This window comes from Asterias amurensis, chromosome 13 (genome assembly GCF_032118995.1).
Source record: "Asterias amurensis chromosome 13, ASM3211899v1".
Lineage (NCBI taxonomy): Eukaryota > Metazoa > Echinodermata > Asteroidea > Forcipulatida > Asteriidae > Asterias > Asterias amurensis.
In genome coordinates, this window is record NC_092660.1 from 5,330,266 (window position 1) to 5,342,951 (window position 12,686).

At 35.9% G+C, this 12,686-nt stretch overlaps 1 protein-coding gene across 2 annotated transcripts in view; it reads right to left on the reverse strand.

Annotated features, from left to right (window-relative positions):
* The window catches only part of LOC139945715 (uncharacterized), a 66,824-nt gene that overhangs the window by 14,908 nt on the left and 39,230 nt on the right, over positions 1–12,686 (reverse strand). For both annotated transcript variants that reach the window (XM_071943074.1, XM_071943073.1), the window contains exon 2: positions 9,597–9,742. In XM_071943074.1, the coding sequence (XP_071799175.1) occupies positions 9,597–9,629 (33 nt within the window). In that variant the 5' untranslated portion in view covers positions 9,630–9,742. The remainder of the gene's footprint in view (positions 1–9,596; positions 9,743–12,686) is intronic.

Genomic DNA, 12,686 nt, shown 5'->3' on the forward strand with positions numbered 1-12,686 from the left:
AAAAAGGTAAGAACAAGTTCTCACTGAATGAATTCACATTAGTGTAGTCCAGAAATCATTGACATTGGGCCATAAATGTATACAACTACATACGGTACGGTTCTCTGAACTGAAGTATACGACGTTTGAAATCAAATTAAATTTGATGCTTTGTCTGAAAGCAGGGTAACACTTAAACACTTAAATTTGATGATGGTAATTATCTTATCTAAAACAAACGTACTTAAAATTGATACTGTTTAAACGCAAAGTAACAATTTCATTTTAAAACAAACACACTTAAATTTGATGCTGTCTAATTGCAGGGTAACAATTTATTTTAAAACAAACGCACCGTTAAAAAAACCTTTTAAGCCAAAACCAATGTTTAAAAAAAACATCCAAAAGACCTTGTTTCAGCAATAAAAGAAAGTTATTTCAGCTTGCTTCAGACAAACTTGCAAGGAGGAATCTTCTATTATTTTGTTTGATTAACAAACATGTGTGTTTCGTTTATTATATTTCTATTTATTTGCCTTATTTAAATACACGGGGTGATTTGTTTCTCAGTGTTTTGGTATTCAGTTTTCCTTGGCTTTTTTGTTGTTGTTGCTGCTTATTGAATTTGTGAATAATCATATGTTGTCTTACTAAAACTTGCTTTTGAATGATATTTTTTTGCAAAGCATAATATTGAGCATCTCTAAGGTGGTTTTAAGACGGCATAAAATATTCATGACTTCAGGCCTGGAATTACACACAGGCCAATGGCTTCCATTGCCCATGTTCCTGGCCTTGGTGCCCCTTCAAAATCCCCATTGACTTTAAGATTTTACACTTTTATTGCCCATTGCAAAAATTAAAATGGCCTTGCCCATCAAACAAAATTCAAATTTTTTTCACAAGACTCGGGAAAGTACTGAGTGTATAGTGCTAACATACGTCGGTCATGGGTAAAAACCAAAATTAATATTATCTCCAATGCAAATTTTAAGACAGGATTACTATTAGTCCAAACCACAGTAAATGACATTGAATGGTCAGACAATTAATTAACATAAAGACTAATGAGTGGGTAGGGTTGTCACACACTGCAGTCTAACGCACTGTATCCACCCAGCCTTACTCACAATGTGATTTATATACACCTCTCCCATAAAAGAGAGTATACACATCATAAGAGAGGTTACTGACTCCAGCTACTTAAAGGCACTGGAGACTACTGGTAATTACTCAAAATAGTTATTAGCATAAAACCTTACTTGGCAACGAGTAATGGAGAGCTGTTGATGTCGTACAAATTATTATGAGAAACGGCTCACTCTGAAGTAACTTTTCCATATCTTTGATTTTGAGACCTCAGAATTAGTTTGAGGCCTTTTATTTTTTCACAATTATCTCGCTATTAGCCCTTTTCAACTATTAGCCCATAACCCAGAGTGACTTTTAGCCTTGTTTTGGGTGAACTTGCATTAAAACAAACTATAAAAAAAACTTCAACAACCAATTGAGCACAATTTTTCACAGGTTTGTATAATTTTATGCATACATGAATGCTGAGATACAACAAGTGAGAAGACTGGTCTTTGACAATTACTAATAGTGTCCACTGTCTTTACATTTGGTTACAGGCCTGATACGTACATGTACTTCACGGAAACAACGAAGGCGATTGCCTCCGTGTCCCCTGGTCATTGCCTTGGTGCCCTTGAAATGCTCCAGAACAAATTTGCAATTTCATCATAGGGTGCCCTTTACCAAGAAGAACATGCCTTGGAGCACGTGCCCTATCAAAAACGAAGCATACAGCCCTGTGGTTATCACTCTTAAAATTAATGGCAATACAAATCTACTTACAGCAGCGCTTGATAGTATAAAGCATTTTGAGAAACATTTCACTTTGAAGTAATGTGGTTCATGTAAAAAGAGAACAGTTTTTATGTCCCAAAAATTGAATCTGAGTGTTTGCCATCTCAGATTGTGTATTCCTTTTAGGGATTATTCTTTCTGCGTGTGGACAATATTAGCTCCGGATTTTTGGAAACCTAAAAAACGCGACCACCTTTTGAAATTAAATTTTCAGATGTGAAGTTTGATTGTGTACATGTACATCTTTATTAATATAGGATTTTAACAAGGATTTAGACAATCAAACGGTCCTCCAAAACAAAAAGGTGTATACATGTACATGTACTTTACCTTTAAAGGCATGTGGACACTATTAGTAATTGTCAAAGACTAGCTTTCACAGTTGGTGTATCTCAACATATGCATAAAATAACAAACCCGTGAAAATTTGAGCTCAATCGGTCATGGAACTTGCGAGATAATAATGAAAGAAAAAAACACCCTTGTCACACGAAGTTGTGTGCATTTAGATGGTTGATTTCGAGACCTCAAGTTCTAAATCCGAGGTCTCGAAATCAAATTTGTAGAAAATTACTACTTTCTCGAAAACTATGGCACTTCAGAGGGTGCCTTTTCTCACAATGTTTTATACCATCAACCTCTCCCCTTTACATGTACTTGTCACCAAGAAAGGTTTTATGTTAACAATTATTTTGAGTAATTACCAATAGTGTCCGCTGCCTTTAACGACAATCTTGCACTTGTGTCTAAGTTCGTTCATACAACAAGCTTTCATACCACAATCGGACAGCGGACTACAATGTCCCCATTGAATCAACAACAACAATCTCTCAACTCAACAAAAATTGCTATGATCTGTTCCCCTACAATACGCTTCCGTCACAGACTGAATCCTTCAGAAAAAGAAAAAAATGATTGGAGAGCCTGTCCAAGATGAAAACAAATTAATTTTGTTGTTTGAAAAAAAGTAAACTAATTGATTGGAAAACGGATTTGATGAAATTGCGTAATGTCTCACTAGAATTTTATTTTTTTCAGTGTTAATTTCTTGACATCAAATTTCCTGTTATGAGCTTGCACGACCAAATGAGGAATATCCAATTCATTTGAATTCTTCTCCACGACATCTCAAAATTGCACCGTAGGGGGTAGCGTAACATTTCATCAGATATGACCTTAATTTCAATGCACAATGTAGTCATGCTGTTCGGCTTTGTTTTTTTCACTCTCAGGGGGGCTCTACAATTTTAAATTACAAGGATCAGAAAAGAATAAGTGTGGCAGCGTATCATAATAATAATAATAATAGATTTGGGGAGATAAACCAGTCTTTCTCGTAGACGAAAGATGCATTTGCGCCACCAAATGAGGCAAATCCAATTGATGGGAATCCTAACCGACATGTACATGTATGTACATCTCAAGATTGCACATTAGGGGCTAGGAAGAACAAATTGTTTTTGGACTTTCTGCATGGGTATCAGGGATTTTGTTTTGTTTAGTCCTGAAGCCAAGCTGGTCAAACTAAATTGAGTAGGGCCTACATGTACACTACATCATCTAGTTGGCTTCACTGCACATACGTGTACATGTTGTAAATGTACATGTATTGTACATCTATTACCATTATTAACGGACTTGTTCAAAAACTGATCACAGTATCTGAAACGATTAACAACACGACTGAATCCATTGACATTCAGAGTCTCATCATACCCAACCCGTCTTCGCTTCATGACTGCCCAACCTCATTTGTCTCCCTATCTGTCTGTCCCCCCTCCCTTCCGTCAGCTGCTGTCCGTCTATCTGTCTGTGTGTCAAGGTCTCGAAAACATCTGGCAATTAAAATTCCCTGGGCCGCTGCAACCAAATACCAACACGCACACACAGGTGTAAAATGAACGCGCCATAATGAAAGGGGAGACCAAGGATCTGCGAATGTGATGAGATTTCTTAAATAATCGTTATCGCTGCCGAGCATCTCCAGTGACATACGAGGAGCTTAATGCATGTCGCTGTCTGTGTTGCTCTCTATGTAAGCATTAAGTTCTGACATGGTCTTATTTTACGGCAGACAGAAACATGTTTTTTTTTTTTTTCCAGGCAAGAGCACACATTTTTCTGTTGCCCCAAGCAACAAAACACATTCCCCCCTCGCTGAAGAATTGGTCTAACAATTGTTTGCAACGTTAAAGTTGTGTTTTTCAAAATGAATAGGCAGCAGACATGTACAACAGTCATTTTTTTGCTCAGTTTTGCCACGTAGGTCCGAGCAAGCGCACTACAATGAAAAAGGACCGCCTTAATGTTGTACATTATACATAGTACCTCACTGTGGAACGTTAAACAAGTTTTGTTAAGATCTTGACTTTACATTTTACATGTAAGTCTGATAAACATCTTTCTGATTCAACTTTGGTTAGGAAATTGCCCTTTAGTTTGGAGAAAAATACGTATGTTTCTTTCAATTTGAATTTGTTAAAGATGTTGACTTTTGAGTCTGATAAATATCTTCTAATTTAAAGGCACTGTACACGTTTGGTAAAATTGTCAAAGACCAGTGTTCTCACTTATGCATTCCATTACTTGTATAAAGCATAAAATAACAAGCCTGTGAAAATTTGGGCTCTATCGGGCATCAAAGTTGCAAGAAAATGATGGAAGAAAAAACACCCTTATTGGATGAATTTGTTTGCTTTATTAAAATAGGAATCAAAGACTTCAAGAACTAGATAGAAGTATTTTATTATTTTAGTGAGAAATTACCTCTTTCTCAAAAAACTACAATGTTTTATACTATCAACAGCTCTGCAATGCTCGTTACCAAGTCAGTTTTTAAGTTAATATTTGTTTTGAGTAACTACCAAATGTGTACATTCCCTTTAAAATTTGTTAAGATCTTGTCTGTGTTGAGATTTTGACTTTTTTAGTTTGATAAAATTACCGAACATACACAATGTACAGCTGTAAATCTTTCAAATCGAACTTTGTTAAGATGGTGACTTTGGGCCCGATAAATAAATTTTCTTACAAATTTTGTCTGAAGACATTAATTTTTGTGAGCCAGATAAAAATATAACATCTTTCAAAGATAATAGTTTAATAGTATAATAATATAAAAACACATGTATGTACATCCATGTACATATTTTGTAGCTCCCCCCCTCCCTTCTATGGATTTAATCTGGAAATCCCGATCAAGACGATCAAAGGGAAAACAGCTGAAGAAAATAAGATAACTACATGTGTAGCAAAGCGAATGAGTTTTCAAATGTTGATTTTGAGTCTGATAGTAATTTTAAATGCAAGTTTTTGTTAAAGGCACTGGTCACTATTGGTTATTACTCAAAATAATTGTTAGCATAACAACTTACTTGATATTGAGTGATGAAGAGCTGTTGATAGTACAAAACATTGTAAAAAACAGCTCCCTCTGAAGTAACATAGTTTTGAGAAGGGTAGTTATTTCCCACTAAAATATTTGAGTTTGATTTTGAGACCTCAGAATTAGATTTTTGACGTCTTTAAATCAAGCATCTGAAAGTACACACCTTGTGCAACAAGAGCGTTTTTTCTTCCGGTATTATCTCGCAACTTCAACGACCAATTGAGTTCAAATTTTAACAGGTTTGTTATTTTGTGCATATCTGTTGAGATACACCAAGTGAGAAAAGCGGTCTTTGACAATTACCCAAGGTGTCCACTGTCTTTAAGATGTTGACTTTATAGTCAGTATTACATCTTTCAATTTGTATTTTGTTTTAAAGATGTTCACTTTAAACCTGATACTATGTACATGTAATCTTACAATTCAAATGTTGATTTTCTTTTTAAGCCTGATAAATAATATATTAGTTCGCTGAGTTCTTAAATTTATCCAAAAGAATCCTCTCTAAAAAATAAATGCTTTGTCAAATAAAAAAAGTTTCAAATTTTAAACTGGGTGTAGCAACGAATTTTGTTAAGATGTTCACTTTACTAAATAATTAAGTCTGATACTATCTTATAGTTGAAATATTTTTACTTTATTTTAAGCCTGATAAATAATTAATAAGTTTTGCTGAGCATCGCTGAGTTATTAAATCTACCCAAAAGAATTATCTCCCCCCAAAAAATGCTTTGTCAAATAAATACAATAATTTCAAATGCTAAACTGGGTGCACAATTTTGTTGTTAAGATGTTGACTTGGAGTCTAATAAATAATAAATAAGTTTTGCTGAGCATCGGTGAGTTCTTTCATTTACCCAAAAGACATGAGATAATCCTCTCTAAATAATAAATGCTTTGTCAAATAAAAACAGTTTCAAATGCTTAAAGGGAAGGCACACGTTTGGTGACAAAGACCAGTCTTCTCACTTAATGTATCCCAACATAAGCATAAAATCACAAGCCTGTGAAAATTTGAGCTAAATTGGACATCGAAGTTGCAAGAAAATGACGAGAGAACAAAACACCCTTGTTGGACGAATTTTTGTTTGCTTTCAGATAGGAATAAAAGACTTCTGGCTATAAGTCTTTTATTATTTTTGTGAGAAAATACATGTACCTCTTTCTCAAAATCTATGCTACTATGCTACTATCAACAGCTCTTCAATGCTTGTTACCAATTTTAAGTTAACATTTGTTTTGAGTAATTACTAATCGGTACCTTCCCTTTAACTTGGTTTTGAAATTGTCATTCTCTTGTTGATTCTGGTCTTGTCAAAATAATTCTGGTCCAGTAGCAACACGCCCTTCAGACTTGTGGACCCCATCCCCCTACCAAATATTAAAACCCTGGAGATGATATTTCAGTTCTGCTTTGGGAACAGTCAATGGCTCAAAGCCAAGGGAGTAGAGTCGCTGACCGAAAATCATTCGAGCCAAGCATTTCTTCGAATTGATTTGGTGCCTCGTGTGCCAACCGAGGCAAAATCAAAATGCTGATATCAACAAAATAATTAGGCCCTTACCGTACTCATCACGCCTGCACACAGTGTACAAAATCCATAACAAACATAAATTATCCGACCAAACAACTAGGACGCATCAACACTGTACAAAACAACATGTTATGAAATACAAAATCCGGATACATTTACCGAGGCCAAGCGTAAACTTGCCTCGGAGAGTTTTTATCAGAAAAATCTAGTTTCTTCTCTGAAGGCATTAAGGGAGGTACGCATATAAGCTTCCACCAGAACGTATACATGTGTAACGCCGGATCGATAACAAGAATACGTTACAGGCTGCAATTTAATTACACCTCTTGTGGGACTGCTTGATCACCATGGCCAGGGTGACCTCCGAGGGGGCTCTTTCTACGCATGGTGAGCGCAACCGGGGCAAAGCGAGCCGCTGATCTGGATGGTTATCGACGTTGGCTTCTTCTTTTTATTGGTCTTGGGAAGAAGGACAAACAATTTCAATCACGTCACTCGGTTCCTTCTCTTTGCCTCTCCGGAGGATAATTATTTGATCACTTTTTGATGTCCAAATTTGGCTTTGCTTACATGTACATGTATTAGATTTCCTTTGAATGTTTAATCCTTAAACAATAACAGATTTTATATTTTATTACTTTTATAAAATTTCTTTTATTTTGTCTTCATTTCGCCCATCTTCCCAATGAAATAATTTTATCACTTTTTAATATAAGTCCCTGTAAAATGTTGATTTCCTATTATTTTGTTGATTTAATTTATTTTTTCATTCTTATTATTAGTATTGCCAACCCTCCCAAATCATTCTGATTATCTTTTGCTATCGTACATTGTACATACATGTGCAAGTACGACAAGACCATTTTGGCTGTTAATTATGTACCTTAGAAATTTTAACTGAAGATTTGTTATTTTATTACTTTTTCCGAATTGAATTTTATTTGTTCAGTATTTTTATACGTATCGCCATGCTATCACTCGACCACTTTTTGAAATTGAAATTTTTCTTTCCCATTTTCATGGAAATTGTTTTTAAATAAAAAGTCAATAAAGCAGACAAGCACAAAACAGACAATCGGAGATAAGGTCAACCAACTACACTGACAGAATCAAAATGGTACAAACGCAACAATATGTATTTCAATCTCGAAACAGCAGTGCCGGTTAGAAACGAAGAAGAAAAACAACCCGATGCGAATTTCCTCGGGACATTTCAAGTCCCACAAAATTGGTTTACATGTGTAATACTTTCAGGGTTTTTCTTTGAATCAACAAAGCTCGCCGTTATCTGTCCCAGCTGCCACTCCTCCAGAGAGATGTTCAAAGCTTCTAAATTCTGTTCATTCTTATAAAAGTATACACAGTAAAAACAGCTCTGCCCTCATTACTGCATCAGTCCAAACTAATTGCTAAAACCTCGTTTAAAGGGACGCTGAGTTATTGGTTCCTGTCAATATGTACAAACCTCTCATCCAGTCTTTCACCAAAGACGTAAAACATTTCAGCAAACAAGAGAAAATGGGATAAAAACAACCACTTCCTTCAGGAATAGAAGTTGTTGAAACACTTAAAGGCAGTGGACACTATAAGTAATTACTCAAAATAATTATTAGCATAAAACCGTACCTGGTAATGGGTAATGGGGAGAGGCTCATACGTACGTAGTATAAATTATTGTGAGAAACGGCTCCCTCTGAAGTAATGTAGTGTTCAAGAAAGAAGTAATTTTTCACGAATTTCATTTCGAGACCTCAGATTTAGAATTTGAGGTCTCGAAATCAAGCATCTGAAAGCACAGAACTTCGTGTGACAAGGGTGTTTTTTCTTTCATTATTATCTCGCAACTCCGACGACCGATTGAGCTCAAATTTTCACAGGTTTGTTATTTTATGCATACATGTATGTTGAGATACATGTACACCAAGTGAGACCGGTCTTTGACAATTTACCAACAGTGTCCAGGGGTGGATTTCACAAAGGTAGTCCTAACTTAGGACTAGTCCTAGGCAATGCTAAGAGATAGGACCAGTCCTAAGTTAGGATGAGTTACTGGTCCTAACTTAGGACTGGTCCTATCTCTTAGCATTGCCTAGGACTAGTCCTAAGTTAGGACTACCTTTGTGAAATCCACCCCAGGTCTTTAAAAAAGGAATAAGGTTTGTTTGGTAATCACTCAGTCATGTCTGTGTGCCAACAAAAAACTTACATGTAGAAGAATACATGTACGTACATGTACATGCATCTATTATCAGCATTTTGAGAAACATTCCACTTCGCACTAATGAGGTTATTTTAAACGATGTCAGGATTGCACACATGTAGTACCCCAAAATTTGGATCTGACAGTCTGAGGGTGTATTCCTATTGGAGATTATTCTTCCTGTAGACATACTCGCTTGCAATCTCAAAAACGGAACAACCTTTTGCAATGAAACTTACAAAAGGTACTACTTCTAGTACAGTAGTTTTAGTTAATATATATTTCGGATTCAAAACAATCTAATTGTTAGCAAAAATGCTTTAAAAAAGTGTGCTCGACGAATGCTTATAGACTAACCTTTTAAAGGATTATGTGCAATACTATCATCATGATGTTGATTTTTGTTGTCTTTGCTTGTTTTTGTTATTGTTTGGGTGTACACTTTTGCTAATTTTGTTTAAGAGTGTTATTTTTAGTATTTTGACTGGACATCAGTGAAAAGCAACTTTTTATGTACATGTAGCGCTGACTTTAACCAGCATAAATGAAGTATAAATTACAATGAAATAAAATGTTTACCACTATTTACTATAATGACACACAGATTAATGTACACATTACGTACCACCCAGTTGAGTACGACAAGAGACATCGACATCTTCCTCGGTCGGTACTCCCCGCGTCTCCACGGTACCCTACACTTCAACTGCTACTGCCTTCCCGCCCTCGCCGCTTGGCTTCGCTCCGTTGAATCCACCTCTGGCGAATCTCCTACGCAAATAGAAAAAAAAAATGACAAAAGCAAACATGAACACTGGGAGAAGATCAAACCACAGCGGAGAACTAATTTCCTTATCGAGTTGCCCTGGGGCAAGGAGTGGGGGCAAAACATAGATGAGGAAAAAAGACAAAAATGAAATTAGGGAAACTGCGAACCCTCTAGGTTGTTACAGAGGGGGAATTGTTTTGATCAAGTATTGCAAATCGAATAGTATTGTACTTTCGTCTCAAGCTACAGGTTCACTTTATAAGCATTTGCAGTGCCTTCAACTCTGGATAAAATATATGGCACAAATGTGTCCGCTTTCTTGTCAAAATCTTAAAATAGTTTAAACTATAGACGCTGTGACCTTGTACACGTGTATGTTTACAATCAAACCGCCCCCTGTTGACAAAACACTGTATATGTCATGTTTCACCGGGCAAAATGACGCATAGTCATGGATTGCATACATTTTACGCTGGCTGCCAAAACACAAAGGTTTTGCCCGGTGAATGCGCGCGAATCATGTTATGGTTTTCGAGTGACGTCAGAGGTCACATCGTCTATACAAATCACCAGCTCAGAGCGGTTCTGCAAACTTTTGAACTAATTTTACATTACATGGTATGTATCTTGATAAAAGTGCAGGAGGGTGTTATGATCAGAAGTGCAAGTCATTCTAGACCTTATTCAATAGTAACTCCCAAACTGCCAAATGGCTTTTCGAGAGCCGATTGGCAACCCTGGATTTCCGTACACTTCCCTAATATCTTCAAAAATGAAAATCCCTTTGCAACTCTCGTGTACATATTACTATCATTATGAAGATTGAGTAATTTTTAACACGACATATGAAAAGAAATTGAAGTTAAATGAAACTATCCACAGATCAATCATTCAATCAATTGAATGCCACACACCAAATTAATCGCTCAAATTCTTCAAAACAAACAAGTCATTTTCAATCAACCATTCATTCACCAAGTCATAATCATTCAATCAACTTAACCAACAAACCAAACCTACATGTACATATATCAGGAAAGCTTTCATCAAGCTGTCATGAAATCAATCATTTAGATGTTAAAGATGCTATGTCAGATTTTTGGCCGATTTGACCCAAACATTTTGATTTAAGGTATTTTGATGGGTGTTGAGAAAGTTACAAGCTTTCATTTGAGCATTGCTCGAAAAAAGGCCGCCAATTATTAGTACGTATGTAGCAGTGAAATAAAGTGCTCAAAATTAGTTTTTGTCGGGATCCCGACAATATATCACTTGACCAATTCTTATGTGTTTTATAAGAAACGTTTTAAATTTTTGTCATGGTTCCTGACCATTAAAAGTAAAAGTTAAACTTTTTTGTCATTCACTCAAAAAAATATATTTTTTAATGTTTGGGGCCAAAAATCTGACATAGCATCTTTAAGGAATATAAACATATATATATTTACGAGGGCGACGTTGCACACTTTGTGGCCAGCAAGACTATTTATACACATGTGTATTTGCCCATCAAGATACATTTTATAAAAGGTATTCAATACAGGAATGGTACAGCTGACAAAAAAGTCACAGGCAATGTTCATATTTTGTGTGATCGACAACATAAGTACTGTGTATACAGCAGGAGAGTCAGGAGAAAGAAGTGAAAAACCATGCACAATTTCTAGCATGTAAACACATCCTCCTTAATTTCAGTTGCATCAACCGAAATCAGCTGTTGCATTATTTCATGTCATCAGAGGGATATTTTATTTTACAGCAAAAATGATTCTGGTATGAACTTGATAATTATTAGTCAAGCTTTCAGACTGAAATTAAACAATAAATTAGTGTTTGTGATACTTTGTATTAATACCTTTAATGTTTAAGAATTGTTTATTCATCATTGTTCCCTTGCCTCCTCCTGCCCTTTTTCTTTCCAGCGATGTTCATGACACCTCATTTATTAATAAACCTTGAAATATAAACACCCCCCCCCCTTTAATAAGTGCATGTATCACATCTCAATGTACGGAATAACAACTTAAAACTCAGCACTCCAGGCAAAGCGTGATTCGGTCACGTTTTCTCGAGCGTGATCGGATGCCCCTTCGGTGGCGAGTGGCAGTACCCTGCGAAATGAGAGAACTTGTTGTATAGTTTGCATTTTGCAGTTAACATCACTTGTGAGTAGCCTTCGAATTTTTAGGCAAGAAACGCTGAATCGGATTGAATGATCGGTTTCCTTCCTACGCAGTCAGCGCATTTAAGTGGTTTTGTACCTTCAGTTATATTTGCCTGGACCATGATGAACAAGGGCAGTGTGAAAGCACGTCTTGTCTTTGGTTGGGAAGTTTTTAAAGAAATAACTCTTTCTTTTTTTTTAATCCGGCAGGTTTTCTCTTTGTACATGTTGCAATGAGCAATAGCATAAGGCATAACCAATGTATCGAGCCGGTAAGAGCAAAATACAGGTTGATATATATGCAGGAGCACAAACAACAGTTTTTTTTATTATTTTTTTTTTTATTATATTCTTTAATAAAATGCCCCAACTAAGTTCTCAAAAGCTCACCTTATCATGTTTTTATACTGAGTTCATAAAATAGTGCTTTATTGCCAAGACAAACATGGTAATCCAAAACTGAAACTCGGTTTTTCTTTCCAATGTTTATGTACACATACAGGCCTCAACCTTTAGCTCCAGAGGGGCAAGGCCACTTGGCCTCAAAAGCTCTAAAAAAGAAAGGGGCACCAAGGCCAACTGAAAGGGCACCAAAGCCATTTTCAAACCTTTATTTGTTGATGATTATGTTAATATACTTTCCACTGATTTCAAGATGGTGGTAAACTTTCCAACCCATATTTATTTCATTGCAACTGAAATTGAATTAAAGTCTAAAAATATTTGTTTCTGAATTATTTACAGTCTTTTTGCAGCACTCGAATTGCAAACGTTCGATTACC